The 25,237-nt window shown below is 42.6% G+C and overlaps 1 protein-coding gene across 1 annotated transcript in view; it reads right to left on the reverse strand.

The window, feature by feature from the left end:
• Window positions 1–3,575: 3,575 nt before the first annotated feature.
• TAFA3 (TAFA chemokine like family member 3) overlaps window positions 3,576–25,237 on the reverse strand; it is a 188,541-nt gene continuing 166,879 nt past the window's right edge. Inside the window, exons 5-6 of the mRNA XM_060231216.1 lie at window positions 10,233–10,357; window positions 3,576–5,497 (exon numbers count right to left, since the gene is read on the reverse strand). Of these exons, the coding sequence (XP_060087199.1) occupies window positions 5,486–5,497; window positions 10,233–10,357 (137 nt within the window). The 3' untranslated portion in view covers window positions 3,576–5,485. The remainder of the gene's footprint in view (window positions 5,498–10,232; window positions 10,358–25,237) is intronic.

The following is a 25,237-nucleotide window of genomic DNA, read 5'->3' on the forward strand; positions in this document are numbered from 1 at the left end:
CCAGAAAACCTCCAGATAGATCAAAGGCAGGTCTACAACAGGATTGGTGTATACAGTATATCCATTTTATCTTCACAACCATCCTGTGAAGTAGTCTAGACTAAGGGAGAGTGACTGGCCAGAAGCCATCCAGTGAGCTTTGTAATTGAGTATGATTTGAGTCCACATTTATCCTAGTTCAATATCGTAATCACTATGCTGTATGGGCTCTAACTGCAAACAGGCATGGATTGTAACTAAGATCTTTTTATGCAAAGCATGTATTTTACCAATGTCACTATCTTTGACATGGAAACAAGAAGATGAAGATATTGAATTTATATCCTGCCCTTCTCTCTGAATCTCAGAGTGGATTACAGTGTCCTTTTACCTTCCTCCCCCACAACAGACACCCTGTGAGGTTGGTGGGGCTGAGAGAGTTCTCACAGAAGCTGCCCTTTCTAGGATAGCTTTGCAAGACCTATGGCTGACCCACGGTCATCCCAGCAGCTGCAAGTGGAGGAGTGGGGAATCAAACCTGGTTCTCCGAGATAAGAGTCTGCACACTTAACCACTACACCAAATTGGCTCAAGGTTATTTGGAAGTAGAGAACACAAGGAAATAGTAACAATACTATACACATATGCAATTAATTTGCTTCTAACACTCATACAAGACTGAGCAAAAGCTGCAAGCCTAAAAACAATTTCCTAGGATTAAGGACCATTGAAGAAAATCGAATTTTTGAGTAGTCCTATTTAGGGTTGTTCTCAAATCACATCCAATTGTTTTTGAGATCTTGGGCTAAACTTTTCAATAGCAACAAGAAAAGGTCAGTGAAATTAACATGCCTTGCATTTCCCTGTTTCATATGCCATTCCCCATTCCATAAGTGAACAAACCAAAAATTAATATTCATAGTTCATCTTATTTTATAAGAAATATTTATGGTGGGGGTTCAGTTGCCTGTAACCAGGCATTCATTCTCTCTGTGTCATCTTTAATTTCCCCTCAAATCAGGCAGTAAGACTCTGTCATTCCATTTAATTGCTCTTCTGGGAAGATCTATTTAGACACTAGAGCAACACAGAGTTCAAAGTGTAAATTAAAAATTCAAGAACTTTTCCAAGCCCATTCTTTGCCAGAAGGCAATTCTTTTCCATCTTCTGCTCATCTCTGGTCATTATATATCCCTTTTCTCCATTAACTTTCTAAAACAGCCCTTAGCTCTGTCCTGCATTTTGTCTAAAGTAAATTAATGCATGAATTCCAAAACCATATTTTTAGAGCAAGGTTCTAGATGCCTGCGTTGGTTCTCAAATTTCTGATGGACTCACAATCATTTCTAACAGGCTGCCCTCTCCTGGAAGATTTTCATCTTCACCAATTACATAGATGCTTTCAGCCTCAAGCTCACAGAACTAACCAATGAAATCAGCACCAAGCACTCACCCTTTACTACCATTAGTGTTTGTTACCAAAGCTTTCTGGTTGCTTCTTCTCACAACTTTCAAATGCAGCTGCTTTATACTGAATCAGACCATTGGTCTATCAAAGTGTTGTCTATTCTGCCTGGCAGCAGCTCTCCAGAGTCTATGAATAGAGGTCTTCCACATCACCTACTACTTGCTCCTCTTCACAAGATTCTGGGTTTTGAACTTGAGACTTTCTGCAAACAAAACAGATGCTCTTCCACTGAGCTATAACCCCTCCCAAAAAAATTATACTCCAGTAAAGAAGGTTCTGATGACTGTATCTGAGGAGGTGTGCTTGCACACAAAAACTTATATCTTGAATAAAACTTTGTTGGTCTTAAAAGGTGCCACTGGACTCAAACTTTGTTCTACTCCAATAATGTGTGTAATTCAGGTACCACGAGAGCCAGGCATATGACAATTTAAATACCAATACCAATCTCCCTGTTCCCTTGGAGCAAGTTGTATTGGCATGGAAAGCTACATCACACGCATCTTGTGTGACGTATTCCTTTAGAATATTTTACTAAGTCATGCAGGAAACAGCTAAGTGTTTCAGTAAGATGTAAGCATCTCAGTATATGCAGATTGACTCACTTTTCCCACAAAGTGAACATAGGCCACTGTCTAGAATCCAGGGAAAAGCCGGGAATGAAAAGTAGCCAGGCAAAGAGATCCATTAATTTGTCTCACTGCTGCTAGAATAATCTGATCAGTGATCAAAACATGTTCCTTTTAAAGCTGCTGGGAAATGTTTTCTACCTTAAAGTGCTACATGGAAGTAATAAGATGTAATTACTCAGTGAACTCTCTTATTCTTGATGCTAACTATAAACACAAAGCATCAAAACATCCTAATGAATATATCAGCTCAAAATTAGTTATTATTAAAAATTACAATTGTTAAGCAAAGATATCCTCCATTGGATCAGACAACAAGTCAATCTAATTTTGCTTGCCCCAGTAGCCAATAGATGCTTCTGGAAAACCCACAATACAGCATGAAGGCAATAGCCACCTGTTACTCTCCACATCTGATGTTCAGAGGTACATTGCCTCTGAACATTTCCCATTCAGAGAACAATTTTAATATCTATTGATAAACTTCCATAAATGTGTACAGTCCACTTTTCAAACCATCTAACTATAACTTGTGGCAATGAATTCTATAAATTCATTATGTGAAGTATATTTCTGTTGTCTTTCCTGCATCTACTACAAATCAGGTTCATTGGAAAGGTTCTCAAACGCTTTATTCATTTTGCTCTTTGCCTATATCTTTTAGCATTGTGGTATATTTTTTAAGATGAGGAGATAGCACTGTACATTGTAATCAACTAAATCCACACAATAGATTGCTATAAAGGTATAAAGGAGACACGCATTTCTCATGGCTGCCACACATCATTTTAATCAAGATATTCTCTTGAGGTTGGATCCTAGAGATCTGTTCCACTGTCAGCACAAGAAGCATTGCTCCAGCAGAAGAGCCATACACTGGCGGTAACATCTTTGCAACAGAAGAAGGCTGCTCTGTACAGTAGAATGGATCCACAGGATCCAATCCTATGACAAGTCATTGACAATTAACCCCCATCAGTGTATATATGAAGTTACAATTTACACTTACACCCATCGACCTCATTTGGCATTTTACTGCTTATTCATTCAGTTTGGAATGAGAGTTCTCTGCAGTGAGTGAAGGACAAGCCTTGCTGAGGAAGAATCAAGGAAATGAAATTGTGATTCACCAATGGCTCTTGTGGGCTAAACGGCATGTACTAGACCTTTCAAAAATTGTTTTTCACAAGGTTCTAAAAAAAATTAAGAATCATGAGATCAATAACTGGTGAAAAAAGAGGGAAGAGGACTGAAAAACAATTTTTATAAGAGAAGGAGTTAAACTCTGGATTTGTGGACAAAAAGATTCCCAAATAAACTATGACTCAAATAAAAAGTAGAGTTGCAAATATTATCTAATACAAATTTGCATTGCATTTGATCCAGAACACCATCTCTTATTCCTACGGCATTCTGATCAAGAACAGTGCCTAAATCAAATATGAATTTAATTCCACCACAAAGAACCCGTCCCTCAGCAAATTGAAATGAGCAAATCATTTTGCAGAGATTAAAATGAACTTTAATATTTCACAGTCTGGTATTTACATCGCATCTGAAGCAGGTATAACATAGTTTGTTACAAAAAACGTTTAGATTAACAAAGCCAGCAGGTTGTACAGTCACAGCATGGAGGCCAGGCCACTGCAAAACAGGTCAGGGCAGAGTTTTGAAGGTGCAGTTCTGTTTGCCTTCTCCATTATCTGAGTATTCCTAAAACTTTTTCCAGTTTAGTCAATGTCAAATGTTCCCTTTGGGTTATATTTGGAATGGCACGAGATGCAACAATTTTCATCCTCATCCACAAAATCTTCATGAATCAATGTAGCCATAGTAAGATAAACATATAGAAGTGTTGTGAATATTAAATAACTAGGAGTGATTCCAAACAGTCCATATGAAAACAACTACTCATGGCTACAGAAAACCCCTCTTTTTACATCTGCTATGAAGAATGCATTTCTATCTGTGCATCAAAATTTAAGATGAATCTCACCACAGATACAAAATTTCTCTATACCTCTCCAATGAAGTGGGATTTTCCCTCTTCTGATATTAGAAGAAAAAGCAATAGAATTATTAGCTGGAGAGATTAACACAGGTCAGTTAACATTTTATTGTCTGGGAATTTGATTACAGAAAGCAACAATTTGGGGATCTGCAGTCATTATAGTTGCCAGATAAAGTATCTAATGCTAAATGTAACCAAGCTGGTCTCAGGCCTTCAACTAAGATTCAGACTGTGCCAGATGCAATATAGTCAAGAAAAATGTACTTTCTTTCCCTCAACTGCTGTAATAAGTCCAAATTCTATTGTGAATGTCAGAAGTAATGTTATTCCTGTATTCTATGAAAATACAGAGAAGACTATCAACATAATTAATGGTAACTACTATACAAAGGGAAAGGGGGGTGGAGATCATGAGAGAACATTCCTTGTTCCTCAAATACCCCATCCCACCCCCCAAATTAGAACACACGATGAATAGTTGCTCTCATCAGGTCTCTGATATTCATAACAAGGCGACATAATTTTTTGTCTTTATTGTATAGCCTTCTAAACTCCTGATGCAGAATTTGAAGTTGATATCTGGATCAGTACTGCAGCAACTGCATGGTCTTCCTTGGAATTCCTCTCATTTTATACCAGATCAGATTTTGGTTCACTGTTTCCAGAATCCCAGTTCAAAGCCTGTTTGCTGTGAAAACAACACAATCATAATTTGGGGAAAATACATTAAAAACACTAATTTTATTTTAAAACAGCTAATGCAACGCCCACTCAACATCTTGATTCTCTTAGCAATCATCATAGCCAGCCTACAGACACAGGAAAAATAAAAGGAAGGAAAGCTGCTTTTCCTCTGTAGTCATCAAAAGACTCTATATGACTCCAACATTTCATTGAGCAAAAGGGGAAGAAATGCATGTTTCTTGCAGGTACACCCATGATATGGAGGGAAAATGTGGAGCAGAAGGAAGTTCTTGCAATGCAATCAAGACCCATTATTGTAGACTTAGTAGCAACCAATGTTAAATACCTCAGAGGCTACACTGAATTAGTCACAGATGCAACATTCTGTCTTCATAACCAAAGGATATTTTCCATGATCTCTGCCCAGACAAACATGCCTTTCCCTTTCTGTAATCCTTGGTGCTGTTCTAGGAGGGAGCAATCCATGGCACCATTCCCTTGGCGGTTGTACTAGAGGAAGAACAATAAAGCGCCCATACAGAATAGCCATCCTATAAGACAGTTGCATTCAATCCTGTGCCAAGCCAAGGATGTCCTCCTGTTTCCAGTGTTGCAGGACACTTCTTGAACTTGAACAAAACTCATGGTGTGCCATTCTTGCAATTCCGGCCATGTCAATGCAGATCATTTCAAAGAAAGTAGATTTTCCCAAACCTACCGTGTGACCTGCAAATGAATCAGAATGAATCAGACAGATCTCTGCTGGTCTATGGTATAATTCTCATTAATTCAGGGTCTCATATGTACTCCAAAGCATATAGAGCTCTTGCATGAATGGGCTTTCTATTCATCTCAATGGAGAGCCATTCTGTATGTGCATCCTTTGCACATTCATGGACTTTGCACATTCATGGAGAATACAGAAGCCCCTGCAGGTGAACCAGTTCCATTTGGAATGGTATAGTTTTTAGAAATCAGTTAATTTTGGAACTTGAATTATGGGCATAACTCCCTGACAAAAGCTACAACTTTTTTTGAAGGGGGGCAAAATCCTATGAAAGCTCCTAAACATAACAAATTGTTGCAGAGTGGAAAGATGAATGAAAGACAAAAGGCTCTTATGTGTTAGAATGTGGCCATATCTGTCTACTGCAACAAAAGCAAAAAGGTCTTGAAACACTTTATTTTAAAAACTAGCACATGAATTTTAGCATTATGTTTTGCAGGCAAGGTACTATTTCATCAAATATACTAAGCAGGCACTGAAATCAGTCAGTGCTTTGTTCTGAAAATCAACAGAGTTACATTTCAAATAGTTAAATCCAGTGCCTTTCATTTATATGAACATATGAACATATGAAGCTGCCTTATACTGAATCAGACCCTTGGTCCATCAAAGTCAGTATTGTCTTCTCAGACTGGCAGTGGCTCTCCAGGGTCTCAAAAATAGCACCCAATAGAATCATAAGCTTGGAAGGCCCCCTAAGACACAATATTGTAATTAATCCAGTAAGAAAGGATGCTTCATCTAACCATTTAATTTACCTTACATATGAATATCACCTTATTGCAGATTTGCAGTGTGTACAAAATAGTCCAATACTGTCCTCCCAAGGAATATGTTATACAAAAGGAGGCAATAAGGGAGACCACACAACATATCCACAGGCATCCAGGATTCAAGCACAACAGCCAAGACAATGGAAGAATCAAGACTTACTTCAGAACAGGCAAAAAAGGAATCTATTCAAATTGTCTAAAATATTAAAATACCTTTAAAAATTAATGCCCTCAAACTCTTCTCAAATGCCCTCAAAGTTCCAAGATTACTTTGAATGACCTTTTTAGCAGCTACTGTGCAAGATATTTTCTTTAATTAAAATTAATCTAACACAGTTACATTTGCTTTACATCTGCAAAGTAAGTCAGTGGTGTGCAAGCCTTTGAAAAAAAATAACAAAAACGCATGCTACAGGAGAAATAATTAAGGACAGCTCTGGGGAGTGGGGAGTGTTAAATATTTCCTGGCTCTAAAGGTAAAGATTTACAAAGACCCCCTTCTTTCATTCCATATGCCTGATGTATAGTAAGTCATCTAAACAAATTCTCCTCCCTAAGTAGCAGCCTGAAAAGTGGGTCTTGGACTTTGAAACGCAGGGTTATGCTGATGACTGTGGATGATTTTACAGCCTTCAGACATCCCATACCCTATTTACCCATTACAATGTCCTTTCTTATGGATTTCACAGTAGGACTAGCAATTTCTGTCAAGGCAGCCATCAGAACCATGGATGCATCTGAAATATTGCTATTTAAATTCTCTCCCTGGCCTTGTGTGCATGCCGAACAAGAGAGAGATTCAGCAGGAACAATTTAGCAAATCCATCACAAAATGGCAGAGAGATCAAACTGAGACCATAAAAAAGTTCAATTTGTACACAGCAGAGACCCACAGCTAAGGAGAGGAGATATGCTCATTATTCAACTGCCCAGCTAGTAATGTGGTAGCTGTTATATCTCAGGCTTCAAAGAGTACAGAATAAACCAAAGTGATCTGCTTTAATGTAGAGATGGCCAGCTTGGGGGAACACAACTCACAAAAGTCATTAAAAAAAGCAAAACTATGAGGGAACATGCAGTGATAGTGAATGGTCAGACCTGCATCCTTATTTTCCAGAGAAACATTGTGTCCTATGGAAGCTGAATGAACGTATTCCTTGCAAAGCAGATGCTTCCACATGGTGATTGTTTGGAAGTGGATTTTGCCATTCTTGAATAGTAAAGATTTACTATTGTTGCAAGGTGCATTATCTAGTGTGTGTGAATGCATCCATTCATTACACTTTGTGCTCTGTCTCTATGTGCTTTTTAAGTCAAAGGAACATCTTCAGAAAGTTAACATAGGATGCACTGCTCAGTGCACCACTGAAAGCTCACTTCCCGTCAGCAGAACAAATTTAACAGAAGTAGTCCTGTGGTGATGGCTAGTTTTTCTCTCTTGTTACTGAAGATCACATTCTAGCTTAGGTGAATACCTGGCCCATCTTTTCACCTTGTTCATTACTGGACTTTTCCTTTCACCTCCACAGAATAATGAAGTCCCTTGCTCCTATCTACTGAACACTAGTGTTTTTCCATCGTTTCATAAAGTGAATGTGCTGCCCTAAATTGACCCAACACAAGTTAGGCAACAATCTCTTAGTTTGTGTACTGGCTGTAAGCAGTTTGTTTCCAAAGTGTTCACAGAGGGACCAAGTCAGAGCTAGGTTAAGTAAGCAGCCCTCATGTCAAGTGCTTTCCTGATGGAGGGGATATATTAAAGTAGCTGCAGGACAAGCCTGTTATTGCCAAGAGCTCTGCAATCTGGATAGAAAGGTGGCTCTTACCATTAAAAATGGTAAATAAACCAAAAATAGGCAAAAGATAAGACAAAATTGATGGTGTGAAACTGGTATGATTACTCATCACCATTTCGATGCTTGAGTCTGCTATAATATTGGGGGGGGGGGCTGTCAGTGTGAACATGCTATTTGTGGAGATAAAGATAAGGAAGAAACAACACATTGCTACTTTACAGGATAATTTTATAGGGTGTTTGTGCGAAAAGGAGATGGAAGCACGAAGCAAGCAAAGCCTGAAAAATAATTACGCTCCACTGTATGAACAATGATTACAAAATTATGCAACTGATTAACCATGACATACATGTAATTACTAATGAGTTTGATAAAATTTTAATTATACCTTGTTCTTCAGGGTATTCAGCAAGCCATGAAAATAATAATCATGCACTCTCTGTCATAGATGACTGCTCCAACTGGAGGAGCACTGACAGGCTGGAAAGATGTTGGGTGGATTGTGATTAAGGAAAAGAGACTCACTGCACCAGATGGTGATTGGCAGAAATCTTATAGGTACAGCATCTACCCCTAAAAACCTGGGATGATGAGTTTCAATTGATAAAAACTTTCCTGATCCTAATATGAGCTGCTCTTACTAGAATCCTATCAAAAGGATGAGAATAGAGCAGGGGTGTCAAACATGCAGTCTGGAGGCCTAATCAGGCCTTTGGAGGGCTCCTATCAGCCCCCCAAGCAATTGGCTGTCATCTCCTTCCTTCTCCCTATATCTTACTTTCTTCTGCAAAACAGCTTGCTTTGCAAGGTGTGCTCAATTGCACAGGAGCTACAGAGCAAAACCTCTATTTTCTCCTTTGGTTGAGGCTCCTCCCTTGGGATGGAAGGCAAGGATGGAGAGCTTACTTTGCCAGGCTCTCTCAATTGCACACCAGAGTTACTGAGCCAAGCATCTCTTTCTTCTATTGGCTGAGGCTCCTCCCCCTCCTGGTCCCCTGCGGTAGGAAGAAAAGAGCCAGAGCTTCTGTTGCCCAGTACCTTGGATCCCATGGGAGAAATACAAAGAAAGCACCTTTAAGACAAACAACTGCTAATGTTTTAAGCATTTTTAAAGTTTTTTAAAAATATATTTAATTGCATTTCTGTCCTTTATGAAGTTTATATCTCTGCTACCTAACCTTAAATAGGTACACAAATGGCCCGGCCTGACATGGCTCAGCCGAACCCAACATGGTCCGGGCCAACAAGGTCTCATTTATGTCAGATCCAGCCCTCATAACAAATGAATTTGACACCCCTGGAATAGAGAATAATTTTTATCTCTGGGATCATGTTTATTTTGATTTGTTCCTCAGCAGTACATATGTCATTTACTACTGTATAATTCTGCTAGGGAATCCTGTATAAGACATTTAAGAGAAATCTGATCACAATGAATGAAACTCTTCAATAGATAAAAATAGCGATTTGCAATGTTCCAAGTTACTCCTGAAATTATCTATTTCATTAACAATAATGATGAGATTTGATTTTTAAAAGATGTTTTGCTTTCCTCCATTTTTTCATCTTCTAGATTTTCTTTTTTATTAATATGTACTATTTTTATTACCACTGGTTAAAGGAACAATTCAAAATGAGATAAAAGCAAATTTAAAATTTGCATTGAACAAAACTGGCTCTGTTAAAGATATTTTGACTGAAAATCAGAGAAAGGTGTAACTGCATATTCATAAATACGAGTCTAAAAGGCCTCCAAGAAAGGCATGGAAAGTGATTTCTAAACTTCTCCAAAGAAGCTTTAAATATGACAGAGGAAACAATTCATGCATTCTGTACATTTTGCAATTTGAAATTCCTGCTCACTTTAATATGTGCACCTTATCTGAAGCTGTTTTGAATAATCTCTTAAAGTATCTATCACATAAGAAACTGTGGACTGTCACATGGAGACACTGCTGATTCGTCTTCCCACAGTTCTTGATCATGACCACCGTGAGATTGCAAAAATACCATCCAGCAGAAAAAATAAAGAGATTGTTTAACTTAACCTTCTCTTGCTCAGTCTGGATTAATACCATTTCAAACAGAAATCAACAAAGAAATACCTTAGTTGTTTTCACTTTGTTTCCACTACTGCAGCTCCATCCAGATGAATCTGGTAGCACCTTACATTCCTCTCCTTCTAGGCATGGCTGCATTTGGCACCACCACTTCTGGATAACTATTGAGGCTGGGACAAAGACAAGACATGATGGAAAAACATTCTGGACTCAAGAGCTTATCTTCTCAGATGAGACTCTACACAGGAATTTAAATGGATAATCTGTTCGGTAGCAGCAACCAGAAGAAGAGATGTAGGGTGGAAAATCTAAAGATTTATCATTTCATAAAATTAACAATGAATTGATGCTATTGCTGATACAATATCAAGAAAGCATGGCATTAACAAAATTGTAAATGATGTTTTTCAGGTGATCATCTATCCCTAGGAACTGGGACAGAGAGTATTAGGGGCTACAAACACTAATGCATATTGTAATATAAAAATGAGGTTATCAGTTCACCTGACAGGCTATGCAGGTTAAATCAAAATCAATGCTAGAAGTCTTATATATGTGTGTGTCCTCTCACATGATAGAAGGGCTATTAAAATCACCAGTCTAACATGGAATAAAAAAATCCACATCACTGATCAGAAGCCTAAGACCCCAGTGTGCAAAGTGTTGAAGAAAGACATTCATCACCTTAAATCTCATCAGATCACAACCAACAACAGATTCTCAAGTCCAACTGCTATCATTTAAAAGTTTAGACAACACTGTGATCAGAGCAGTAGCTTAGAAAGAAATCCAAGCAGAGCAGAAATATTTATTGTATATAGCCAAAGGCCATCACAATAGAAAATTAAGAACTTAATGATTAAAAATAAAAGCATCATTTAAAAAATCAGTTACAAGATAATATATAAAAGCAAGTAATACTGAATTGCAGAAATGCAATTACCATTAGGCTCAACCATAGGAAACCTAATTAATTACAAATATTAATATATGATAAAATTATGAACACCTAAAATAAAACAAAAGGCTAAAAGATTTGGCAGTGGAAGATGAGCCCCTCAGGTCAGAAGGTGCCCAAAATGCTGCTGGGGAAGAGCGTTCAAGTAACCACAGAAAGAGTGAAGCGGCTGGGCCAAAGCCAAAAGGATGCTCAGCTGTGGATGCGTCTGATGGTGAAAGAACAGTCCGATGCTGCAAAGAACAATACTGCATCGAAGCACTGAATGTAAGATCTATGAATCAAGGTAAGTTAGATGTGGTCAAACAAGCGATGGCAAGACTGATGAACAACAACATCTTGGGAATCAGTGAACTAAAATGGATGGGAATGGGTGAATTTAACTCAGAGGATCACTACATCTATTATTGTGGGCAAGAATCCCATAGAAGAAATGGTGCGGCCTTTATAGTTAACAAGAGAGTGAGGAAGGCAGTAATGGGATACAATCTCAAAAATGACAGAATGATCTCGGTCCGTATCCAAGGCAAACCATTCAATATCACAGTAATCCAAGTCTATGCCCCAATCACTGATGCAGAAGAGGCTGAAGTGGACCAGTTCTATGAAGATCTACAACACCTTCTAGAATTAACACCAAAAAAAGATGCCCTCCTCATCATAGGGGACTGGAATGCCAAAGTAGGAAGTCAAAAGGTAACTGGAACAACTGACAAGTTTGGCCTTGGAGAACAAAATGAAGCCGGGCAAAGGCTAATAGAGTTTTCTTAAGAGAACAAGCTGGTCATAGCGAACACCCTCTTCCAACAACCTAAAAGGCGACTCTACACATGGACATCACCTGATGGGCAACACAGGAATCAGATTGATTATATACTCTGCAGTCAAAGATGGAGAAGCTCCTTACAGTCAGCAAAAACAAGACCCGGAGCTGACTGCGGCTCAGATCATAAGCTACTCATTGCAAAATTCAGGCTTAAACTAAGAAAACCGGGGAAGCCATTCAGGTTTGACTTTGATCGCATCCCTTATGAATATACAGTGGAGGAGAAGAATACATTTAAGGAACTAGAGTTGATAGACAGAGTGCCTGAAGAATTATGGACGGAGGTTTGTGACATTGTACAGAAGGCAGCAATCAGCACCACCCCAAAGAAAAAGAAATGCAAGAAAGCAAAGTGGCTGTCTGATGAGGCTTTACAAATATCTGAGGAAAGAAGGAAAGCGAAAGGCAAAGGTGAAAAGGAAAGATTCACCCAACTGAATGCAGATTTCCAGAGAACAGCAGGGAGAGATAAGGAGGCCTTCCTGAAGGAACAATGCAAAGCAATAAAGGAAAATAATAAAATTGGAAGGACAAGAGATCTCTTCAAGAAAATTGGGAGAAATCAAGGGAATGTTTCATGCAAAGATGGCCATGATAAAGGACAAAAATAGTAGGGACCTAACAGAAGCAGAAGAGATCAGGAAGAGGTGGCAAGAATACACAGAAGAATTATACAAGAAGGATCTCAATGTCCTTGACAACCATGACAGTGAAATAGCTGACCTTGAGCCAGACATCCTGGAGTGTGAAGTTAAATGGGCCTTAGAAAGCATTACTAACAACAAAACAAGCGGAGATGATGGTATCCCAATTGAGCTTTTCAAAGTCCTAAAAGATGAGGCTGTTAAAGTTATGCACACATTATGTCAACAAATTTGGAAAACACAACAGTAGTCACAGGATTGAAAAAGACCAATTTATATTCCAATCCCAAAGAAGGGTAATGCCAAAGAATGTTCCCGATCTACGTACTGCTGAAGCCTAGCTTGTAGAATCTTTAACATGACCTTGCTGGAGAAGAATCTTGAGAGTCCTTGGACTGCAAGAAGATCAAATCAGTCCATCCTAAGGGAAATCAACCCTGACTGTTCCCTGGAAGGTCAGATGCTGAAGCTGAAGCTCAAATATTTCGCCCACCAAATGCGAAGGGAGCACTCACTGGAGAAGATCCTGATTCTGGGAAAGACAGAAGGCAAAAGAAGAAGGGGATGGCAAAAGATGAGATGGCTGGACACCGTTTTGAATTTGACCAGACTTCGGAGGATGGTAGAAGACAGGAGGATGGTAGAAGACAGGAGGGCATGGCATGACTTTCGGTAAATAAATAAGATTTATTTACCGAAATGGCAATCTTGGCCTAATTTTTTTTGCAGCCAGGGCAAAGAGCAACACTCTGTGGGTAATGAATGGGTCAGTAACAGATAGTAAAAAAACCAGCTTGTCCCTTTAACAGGTTTTCAAGGAATTTAGTTCTAACTTCTGCATACATGGGACAAAATAAAGTGTAATGTAATATATCCTCTGGAACTGAAGCACCACATATACGAACACGTAGTTCCATCAGTATTTGAGAATATCTTCCCATGAGCAAAGCCATTGGCATTGTCTGAAAACGTAAAGAAGTGAATGCCTTTCTGAGGTGAGATATTTACCAAGTAAGAAGGTCTAATGTGATCTCTTTTGATTAGCTTAAACCAAGGGGGAAATTTGCACTTGGAAATGGTAAAGCTATCCAGTAAGGCATCACTACACCCAATTTCGTAAACTGGAACCATTGTTCAAAGCCCCCAGCAAGTCATCTGGAATAGAGTATGAGTATGTTATGAGGGTGAGTATGTTATTGTAGCACATAGACCAGATTGTATTGTTACATGACATTAACTGGAAACACGGATTACTGTGCAAGTTGGTGGTAGTGATTTAACCCAAAATTTAAGTAAGGCAAGATGGACACGGGGCCTAACTGATGGCAAGCCAAGTTCCGCCCTCATAAGGGCTGCAGGGGTTCCCTTGGGCAGAGCGAGAACTCGCCTAGTGAATAAATTTTGAACTGATTCCAGGCTGGAGAGTATGTGTTCCTTCCAGTCCCATACCTCAACACCATAAAAAAGATGGGGGATTGCCTTGTGTGTGAACATTTTTACTGCTGGATCTATAAGAAATCCACCCCTAATATGGTGAAATTTCAGGATTGCCCCTATTGTTTTTGTGGTGGATTAATCCAATCCGTTATCAATCTTGCTTTATTTTTGATGGTTTTATGTTTGGAGTATGCAATTGGGATAGTGCTGACCCTACAAAATGCCTGGTATGTCCAGTATGGGATTGGCAATGTCCAATAGGAGGACCCTCCCCAAAGCTCCAATATTTCCACTCCCAATAATATCGGAATCAGGAATAGTCAAGGAAGACACGAGTTGCTGGGGAAGAAGATGAAGATTTATATCCCGCCCTATAATCTGAATTTATATCCCGCCCTATACTCTAAATCTGAGTCTCAGAGAGGCTCAAATCTCCTTTATCTTCTTCCCCCACAACAGATATCTTGTGAGGTGGGTGGGGCTGAGAGGGCTCTCACAGCAGCTGCCCTTTCAAGGACAACCTCTGCCAGAGCTATGGCTGACCCAAGACCATTCCAGCAGGTGCAAGTGGAGGAGTGGGGAATCATACCTGGTTCTCCCAGATAAGAGTCCACACACTTAACCACTACACCAAACTGGCTTTCAGGGAGGAGGGACTACATCCTTTTAAAGAGCCATTATTTTTATGGGAAGACCTGGAGTCTGGAAGCCAGGTCTACCATCCAATATTTTCAGTGCCCCAGGTGCTCTGTGACACTTCTACCCTTTTAACACCCCTTTTTACACTACTCTGAGAGTAGTCTATCTGGGCACAGAGCGATTCCATGTTTTCCTTGCAGCTTTGTCTATGCTGCAATGTATTTTAATGTAGTGGAGCTCAGTTTCACTTCTCAGCATTTATATGGCCAGTTAGAAGCTGTTCCTTGATGGAGTTGTGTGTGACTTTGCAAATAAAGGGTTGGTACTTTGAGCCAGCATGTCTTAGAACTGGTGCCTAGTGAGTACTATAACCTGGGAACCCACAGCCAAAGAGGGATATTACACTGACGAGCCATTGCCAATCTGAGTAGACCTGGGGGCAGGGGAAGAAGCTTGCAATGCCCAGCCATTTCATGTTTTCCTAAGACCAGAACATTTTATATTTTTTATTTATAAGTTTCAGTTTCTGCTGTGATCCTTGTGCTTTTTCTTGATGCTTTATTTTTAAAATTGTATTGCCAAATCCCACTATTCCCCCACCTTTCCATTTTAAATAAAACATCACAAGAGTTTTAAGCATGATTGTATTTAAAGTAAAAAAATAACTTTAATTGTGTTTCTCTGTATTCTTTTATAAAGTTTATATCTCCACTATCTGGCATTACATTTTATGATATGCATGGCCTGACCCCACAAAGTCCCATTTATGACTGGTCCGGCCCTTGTAACAAAGGAGTTTGACACCCCTGCGTTAACATTTAAAGAACCATGATGGGCTCCAGATAGACTCCACATTCCAGAGGCTATGTCTTCCCATAGAAAATGATAAAAGTTTAAAGGGCAGAAATGCTTCAGGGGCCACAGTTTGCTTCTTATTCCTCCCTCCCTGCTTCCGATGCCTCATGGGATGGGACTTCATCATTTTAACAGAGTATTTTACTGTTTACTGTTTTCACTTCGGAGAATTTTTCTGATATTTATTAAAATGAGCTCCCAATACAATAACAATATTCTTGATATTTTATGAGAATTATAATCATGCTCTTCCTAACTTTCTCAGACACAATTAAAATGATAATTTTTGAAGTGTACGCTCCTTCCTTACAGTCATGAAATCAGAGCCAGAAATACCCATATAGGTCTTTTTAAAAAAAAATCAATTTATGAATGTATTTTAAATGAGAAAAAAAACCTACCAAGAAATTGCTTACAGCCCAACCAAAAAAGAGGAAATAATGAGAAATCGTAACACAGAATGATTTTAAATCACAGAGGACAGCAGTGGAAAATAATTCTAACACCTGAATATCATCTGTCTCAGATTCATTCAAACTCATGTGGAAATATAAAAGTGTATAGGGGGAGGGAAGAGGTGGGGATGGAAGGAAGGCAGCATCATACATTTGTAGGGAGACCTCCTGGCCCCTCTCTTTCTTTACCTACTGCTCCCTGGCAAACTGAGGTGGAGCGGCGCACAAAAGTAACAAAAATCAGTGTTATGCCAATGGTGTGATGTCACTTTTGGTGAATACTTTGAAATGAAATCACTGAGCCAGCATGACATTCTCAGATTTGCCAAAAGTCTGAGAAATACTACAACTATATGGAGCTGCCTTATATCAAGTTAGATCACTGCTACACTAACCTAGTACTGGGCTTCAACTAGCAGCAGCTTTACGAGGTCCTTCCCAGCCTTTCTATATGTTTTTGTTGTTTTTTAACTGGAGATTCTGGGATTCCTCTAGACAAAGTATGTGTTCTGCCACTAAATAATGGAAAGGATGTTACAAGGTTCAAAAGGCAAAAAGCTCAGTGATTAGCCATATAAGCCACATGAGCTAGAAAAACAACATAAGGGGTGATAACAGATGGGCAGTTGGGGGTGGATGGGAGGCGTCCACAAGGCAGCTTGGCACAATCAGACAGGGGGACACCTCAGAAGCTGGCAGGGCCGTAGGCAGGACTTGGGGAGTCAGGGGGCCTTGGGATTTTTGAGGAGGCACTCAAGCTCCCCCCCCCCAACTCTGCCTCCGCAGCTGGCTGAGGGCTGCACTCCCCAGCCTCTACCTCCCATCCCCACCATTTCAATGCCCGAGAAGGGGCAGTGGAGCAGCTGGGGCTTCCCAAGGCATATAAAGCCCCCCCCCAATCAGCTGATCGGTGGGTAAACTGGCTCTGGAGGCTCGGGGCTCCTATGACAGCCCTCTGGTGTGATCACTATCAGTGCAGGGTGAGGGGGCAGCAACAGCAGGAAGGACAAGCCGCTGAAAAAGCTGCTGCAGCCACCACTGGTGTCGCCTCCTCCCCCCTTCCATCCCACACGTTCCAAGATGGAAGGGGAGAGGAGACAATGGCAGCAGTGGCCACAGCCCTCTTTCCATGGCTCATCCTTCCTGCTGCTGCCGCCCCTCCCTTTACATGCCCCAGGAAGCCCCGGCTGCTTCACCGCCCCTTTCTGGGCATTGAAACGGTGGGGACGGGAGGGAGGTGGAGGCTAGAGAGCCAGGGGGGGTGCAATTCAGCCACTTCAGCCTGAAGGGGGGGGGCTGTGCTCTGTTTTCCTCCCCAATAAGTTAAGCACTCATGCGCTCAAGCACTCCAGGCAGGTTTTTTGGGGGGCGATGGAGGCAGAAACAGCTTTGGGCAGCTTGACGGTTTCACACGCCAAGCTGCCTTACTTCCACCTTTCTGCTTCCAGACATGGTCCAGGCAACTGGCTGTTGACTCAGAAATTTGCTACCACTTCAGAAGTGGTAGTTTTTTGAGCTGGCCTGCGGAGGCAAGAGGACAGGGTGAGTACAGGATGGGCGGCAGATGTTTGCGTGTGGAGAGATTTTTTTGGTCGATTTCAGAGCTGTCTCTGATTTGGCCCAAAGTGCTGGTCTGTAATCAGCCAAGGAGAATCCATTGCTGAGGAAGTGCTTGCTCTAAGTAGTGAAACAGGTTCTAAACAACTAACACTCAAAGTACTATACTCAATTAAAGATGCATTAAAAGTAAAACAGAAAACCCATTCCAATTCTTCACAACCTGCAACTAAAACTGACAGTGGAACTGGTCTAGTAAAATGTGGGAAAACCCAAAGAAGATATTTCATTTCAAAGGACCACACTATCCCTGTCATGTTAGGCACATGTCACGGGGCGCAATATAGGCTTCTCAAATCCCCCGCCTGGGTGGGGGACCCCCGATTTGGCGCCTCCTCCCCCCCACTCGCCAAAAATCCAGAAAGCGGGGGGGGGGGGGAATGGCGGCCCTTCCCACCCAGCCCTGATCCCAGCAGCTTCTCCTTGCCCTTACCTTCCCACCCAGCCCCGATCGCAGCAGCCTTTCTTCTGTTTTCCCAGGCTGCTTCCTGCCCCCAGTCAGCTGGCTGGCGCGGGGGGGGGAAGCCCCGCCCAGCCTGCAAAGGACCATGTGCCTTTGCACCTCCAGAGGCTTGACTTGAAAGGCTTTAATGGTGTGTCTGTGTTGCTGTGAAGAAGCTGGCAGCAACGGGTGAGTAGAGAGGCCAATCCCCTGCTTCAGACTCGCCAGAAACGGGGGGGGGGGGGAGAGGGAAACGTCTTCATTATTCCCTATGTGATCGATTCTCATAGGGTATAATGGGGAAGCGTTCTGGAGGTTTCGGGGGCTCTGGGGGAGCTGTTTTTTGAGTTAGAAGCACCAAATTTTCAATATAGTATCTAGTGCCTCTCCCCAAATTACCCCCCAAGTTTCAAAACAATTGGACCAGGGGGTCCAATTCTATGAGTCCCAAAAGAAGGTGCCCCTATACTTCATTATTTCCTATGGAAGGAAGACATTTAAAAAGGTGCTGTCCCTTTAAATGTGATGGCCAGAACTTTCTTAGAGTTCAATTATGCTTGTTACACCCTTGTTCCTGGCTCCGCCCCCAATGTCTCCTGGCTCCACCTCCAAAGTCCCCAGATATTTCTTGAATTGGACTTGGCAACCCTAGCACAATAATAGATTACCCTATTTGCCGGCGTATAAGACGACTGGGCGTATAAGACGACCCCCCCCCCCAACATTTCCACTCAAAACATAGAGTTTGTTATATACTCACCATATAAGACTACCCCCTCTTCCGCACACCTTCCACACACCAAATAAAAGGTAAAAGAACATCCGGCCCGCCCCTGCATCTCCCTGTGACTGGCACAAGTGCACATGTGCGTGCTCTGCGTAGACAAGGGGCGGGCTGGAGCGCCGCTGCTTCCCACCAAGCAGAACGGGCTGGTCACGCCGAAAAGGCTGGCACCCATGTCTCGCTGCTGATGCTCGCCGCAGCCACGCTGATGACCCACTGCGGCCGCGCTGGATACCGCGTGATACTGGACGATATGTAGAATGAGGTGGGTGGGCATCGGGAGGCCACTATGGGCACCGGGTGAGCATCGGAAGGCCACTATGGGCAGCTATGTCTATCCCAACTGAAGTGCACCTGGCTTATAAAATGACTAGGCTTCCCAATCCCCAGGTCCCAGCAGGGGATCCCCCGTTTTGACAGGCTTCTCCCCGCCCCCAGCCAGCTGGCCAGCGGGGGAAGCCCCGCCCCCACAGTCATCCTGTAGTTTTAGAGCTCCTGCAGGTTTAGAAACCTGCAAACAGCTTTTAAAATGTGTGCCTTTAAGGCTGAGCAGGAAGTAGGAAACAGGAAGGGCTTCATGGGAAAGAATCTGTAACAGTTTCCTCAGAGAACGGCCCCTCCCTTTCTTTTGGTTTCGTTTTCAGAGCAAGCAGGAATATTCTGCAGGAACAAGACCCATTAAGTATTTGTGTGTGTGAGAGAGGGAGGGGGCAGGGGATTCCCTGGTTTGGAGGCCCTTCCCCCGCTTTAGAAAGTGTAAGGGGGGAGGGAAATGTCTACTGGGCACTCTATTATTCCCTATGGAGAACGATTCCCATAGGGAATAATGGGGAATTGATCTGCGGGTATTGGGGGCTCTGGGGGGGCTATTTTTTGAGGTAGAGGCATCAAATTTTTAGTATAGCATCTAGTTCCTCTCCCCAAAATACCCTCCAAGTTTCAAAACGATTGGACCAGGAGGTCCAATTCTATGAGCCCCAAAATATGGTGCCCCTATCCGTCATTATTTCCTATGGAAGAAAGGCATTTGAAAAGGTGTGCTGCCCCTTTAAAAGTGATGGCCAGAACTCCCTTGGAGTTCAATTATGATTGTCACACCCTTGTTCCTGGCTCCACCCCCAATGTCTCCTGGTTCCACCCCAAGGTCTCCTGGCTCCGCCCCCAAAGCCCCCAGATATTTCTTGAATTGGACTTGGCAACCCTAAAGACGACCCCCCCCCCCCACTTGGAGGCATGTTTTTCAGGGCAAAAAAGTAGTCTTATACGCCAGCAAATACTGTAAATTTTCTGGTGATCAGACATGTACTGTGAGTTCCAGGCTCAGAACTGGATTTCCAGATGCACAGGGACTGATTTAGATTGGAACTGTGGCATATAGTACCTTTCCCACACACCATCTTCATTTTGCCTATTTGTCTCACTTACATACAGATTGGCAGACTGCCAATCTCCCACAAATCAGCCATTTTATCCAGGGAAACTAATTCTAGGAGGCCACTATAGTTCACTCAGAATTACATCTTGAGAGATCAGTTCCCCTGGAGAAAATGGCTGATTTGGGGGATGGGCTCTGTAACAAAATGGTTAAAGTGCTGGCAGTTGGCTGGTTTTAAAATGGCTATTGTTTGTAGTTTTAGATGTTAAAATGTCCTCCTCCTCTAACCTACAAGGCCTAAAAAGTGCGGGGGGGGGGGAGAAGAACTTCCTCAAGGGGTGGGGCGACCTCTGGAGAGACTCCTATCCAACCAGGAAGCAGGCAGTCTTTGAGCTACAGAAGAGTAGGAGAGACTCCTGTGGAATTGCTGTGGAGGGTGACCAGGCCACAGAGGTGGAGAACCCTGCATATCAGAAGTGGGAATCCAAAGGATTCAGCTGCAACCAGTCTGGGGTGGACTAGAAGTTTCTCTGCTCTCTTCTAGAGAGAGAGAGAAGGAGAGCTGAAGGCCTGTTGGAAAAGAGACCCTGAACTGCACTGCAACCTCCCAGGAAGAGAAGTTAGGGAAGTATGTAGGGAGGGAGGACTGCATTTTTCTTCTGTTTTATTTGTGCCTGTTGGTCCAGTTTAAGTCTTCCATTGTAGTGTGCCTTACCCAATCAAAATATGTATTCCCTGTTTATAGTGTAAATAGTATGAATAAATACTTATAGTTTCTTTTGGAGTTACTAGTGGAGTCATGCTCTGACCACCTAGCCTCCCCCACTCTGCATGTTACCAAGAAGAGAAAGGGGAGGCCTGATATTTGGGTTGCCAACTCTCCAGGCCCACCCCAAAGATTGGAGATTTCACCTCCAAACAAGGAGATTCAGCCAGAGGGGTCTCACTGCCCCTCTAAGACAGCAGTGACAAATTCAGTGAATGGTGGCAGTGAACTGAGAAAAGGTTACACCCACTAGGGGGTGGGTAGGGGCAGCAGCAGGACTTGCAAGATACAGACAGTCGCATAGTTGCTAGGAGTGTGGGCAGGGGTCTGTTTCGCCACATGCTCTATGAAATTATGTTCTGCTAAGGTCCCTCCTCTCCCAAAACCTCATCCTCCCAGGCTCCACTCCCAAATCTCCAGGAATTCCTCGGATCAGAGATGGCAATCCTACATGAACATCAGATTTCCCCAGTGTTTCAGATAACACCCTCCTGGTCCCTTTCAGATAATGAGTGTGGCACAAGAGGAACATTTAAATTTCATCTCCTTGCATGCTGTGATCCCAATCCAAATTGGTCCCAATGCACCTGGAAATTCAATTCCAAATTCACAGGGCATGTCTGAGTACCAAGACCATGATGAAAACATGCAGTTAAGGCATACTGTTTCCAAACTCTGGAAGGGAAAAAAGAGAAGGCGGCATGGGATGCTGCAAACGAATTGAAAAAGAGCAAGAGAAGAGATAACAATAACTTTCTCTCTAAAAATTGTTTACCCAACAAAATCCTCCCTCTCATTGCTTTTCCATCCAGGGAGAGGGAAAAATTAACTAGGTATTGAACTTACAATTAAATGTTTCTTTTTCCCCATGAGGGGAACAAGTAGCTTCTGGGAGGTATTTTCAGTTGCCAAAGGGTGGCTGCAGCTGCTCCTTAGGAGACTGTTATATACATCTGCCACATAGTTCTCCTGAAATTATATAAAAAGCTACTTTGGCAAGTCTCTCTAAGGATCCCTCCGCTGCTCTTGACTTGCCTAGAGATGGAAAATTTTGAAGCTGGGTATGACAGGAGGGTTGGAATCCAGAAATCTTGAGAAAAACTGTAGGCACCACTTATTTTTGCATCAAGCCTAAACTTCTTTCACAATCAATACATACTTTATTACTTAGTTACCATATTTAGGGTTGCCAGCTCTAGATAGGAAAATACCTAAAGATTTGGGAGATTAAGACTGGGGAGGGGAGGAACTTCAGCAGGACACAACTGCCATAGAATCCACCCTCCACAGTAGTCATTTTCTCCAGGGGAACTGATCTCTGTTGTCTGGAGATCAACTGTAATAGTGGAAGATGTCCAGGCCCCACCTGGGGATTGGCAGCCCTGCATAATAACTGTACTATCTGTCATATATGTGGAATGTAAAAATATAAATATATTCCTTGTCTATAAGGAACACTGAAAGTATGGCCCGTACTTGATAAAGAATTGCTAACTGCTATTCCTTATGCTATATTAATATTTGCTGTCTGAAAGTTAGAAAAAAAGAGTTGAAGACAGAAAACAAATCTGCAGTAAACAATCACCACAAAAAAACCTAGATTATTTAGACAAACACTCTCATACAGCCACAAAAGGCAAACCTAACAGCACGTCTGCATATTTATGTATATAGTATACAGAGGAATTATCATAATCTAATGCTTTAGATTTCTTATAAAAACTTTTCCATGCTTCACATTTTAAGTAAAATCTTATCTTTTTTTTTGTTCATTCCAAGTAGGGATTTTTTTTTCCAGTGTTCCAAAATTTTCCAATTTTTCCCGCATAAAATTATGAAGTCTTCAGACATTTTTCACACTATACATTTTGAGTGTATGTCTTGAAAAAGTATTTTGTTCATTCCAAAAAAGAAAATAGTTTTAGGAGTTTTTTCTAATGTGCCCCCAAATTTGTATTTTTTTCCACATAAGGAAAGCATTCCATTGGGGAAAAATATACAAGATCCATGTAATCATTCAGATACAAGCAACCATTACACACAAGATTGCATATACACTTGAAGCAAAAATACTGGAAAATTACAGCCAACTACAGCTTGACAATGTGCAGTGCAACACACACATCTTAAAAATAATAAAATATCATTATACTTAGGGTTGCCAAGTCCAATTCAAGAAATATCTGGGGACTTTGGGGGTGGAGCCAGGAGACATTGGGGGCGGAGCCAGGAACAAGGGTAAGACAAGCATAATTGAACTCCAAGATGGGCAATTATGCCACTGATGGACATCTGCTCCATATTTTTATCCAATCCCCTCTTAAAGCTGGTGATAAGTCCTCAAGTGACATGTGGATCCAGCCCCCAATGCAAATCTGCACTCCACCATGGTCCTACATCGGGGGGGGGGGAACTGCTTCCCGCGCTGCCACCGAGTCAGCTGACCAGAGGGGGAAGCCCCGTCCCCAGAGGATCATGGGCTCTTCAACTCTGGTGTGTATGTGTTGCTGTGAAGGAAGGCACGATGGGCAGCTGGTCCCATGCTCCGTTGCTGCTGCCCTTCTGGCACTTGCTCGCTCGCCCTTTCCAGCAGTACCTGCACTTCCCCCACTTTGACTGTCTGTCCCCCAGCTTCAAGTGCCCAAGGCAAACCCGGCACCTTCTTTTCCGAGTCCGACACCGCCGCTCCCGCCTGCTCATTGATTAAGGGCATTCCCCTCCCCAGCAACAGAAGCCGCCCACCCGGCTGCCTGCCTGCCTGCCCACCCACACCAGTTCGCCGCTGGGAGTTCACCTGCCCTCCCTCGAGTCAAGGCAGTCAGAAGAGCCAGTCCTGCCGAGTCCTGCCACCCGCGTGCAGTCCTGTCGCCTGCTGGCTCCTGTAGAAAGCGGCCGCTCTGCCAGGGGTTTCCCCAAGTGGCTCTGCTGCGGCCCCTGGTAGGAAGTGAGGGCGCGGGGGGGGGGGGGTGATGCAGCTGGAGCCGTCGTCGCTGCAAAGTGGCTGCGGGCGCCAAGGCGGCGAGCGCGGCCAGCAGCAAAGGAGCTCACTTTTCCTTCATTTGCTTTGCCGCCGCAGAAGAGGCCCACAAGCGCGCTTCCCTCCCTCCTTCCGGGGACAGCCGGCCCTCCACCACCAGGGCACGGAAGAGCCCCCAGCCAGCTGGGCTGAGGCGGGAAGGGAAGCTGCTCCACCAGAAAGAAAAGGGCTCTGAGAAGGAGCGCCCAGCTCCAGCGGCGTGAGACCTCGGTGGGCAGCCAACCCAGCCAGAGGCTCGCTTGCACTCGGCTCGTCTTGGTGGGAAGGTGGGAAGGGCCGCCATTCCCCCCCGCTTTCCAGATTTTTGGCGAGCGGGGGGAGGAGGCTCCAAATCGGGGGTCTCCCGCCCAGGCGGGGGATTTGGGACCCCTAATTATACTTGGGTTTTCATGTATTTTCCTACCTGTAACGTATCATACTATCAACCTCACATACAGGACTGATGCAAAGATTAAAAAAAATGATAGAAACAAGCAAATAAAAAATTCTAAATGATTGCATATGTAAACAGCTTTTCCTAGGATCAAATTATAGTACTGAAAGGGCACTCTCCTTTTATGGGCAAGATCATCATTCCACTCAGTCTTCCCATTGACTTTTGCTTTCACTTTGCTTATTCCAGTACAGATCATCATTCCACTCAGTCTTTAGACTGGCACTAAAAAAAGTGAAAGCAAAAAGTCAATGGGAAGCCTTTTTCAGGAGAACATCAGAGTATCTATAGCAGGAAAGTGATCCAACAGAGCAGTCCCAAAACTTACTTTATCAGTCACATTACACAAAATCTAGGGCCAGACATGTCAGTCAAGCAGCAGGACACTGGAATACTCTGAGGACAGAGCCATAAGACCATCTCTATGACAACAATTCCACAGGGCCTGCAAGACAGCACTCTTCCGCCAGGCATTTACATGATAATAACATCTGCAGCAACGGGACTGGCCCATAAGAATACCACCAATGGCCTACTTCACCACACTGTGGCAATCCTGAGACCTCTGAGTACAGCTAACCACCAGAATTTAATCACGACCTGAAATGACAGTAGCACATGCAAATATTTTAAAATTGTTTTAATGTTTTTATTGTTTATTTTATCGGTCACACTAATGTGCTTGTGTTGACCCTTGGTCTGTGAGCCACCCTGAGCCTGCCTTCCGCAGGGAGGGTGGGATATAAATTAAATAAATAAACAAACAAGAGCACTCATTCAAA

This window comes from Heteronotia binoei, chromosome 2, assembly GCF_032191835.1.
Source record: "Heteronotia binoei isolate CCM8104 ecotype False Entrance Well chromosome 2, APGP_CSIRO_Hbin_v1, whole genome shotgun sequence".
NCBI classification, from domain to species: domain Eukaryota; kingdom Metazoa; phylum Chordata; class Lepidosauria; order Squamata; family Gekkonidae; genus Heteronotia; species Heteronotia binoei.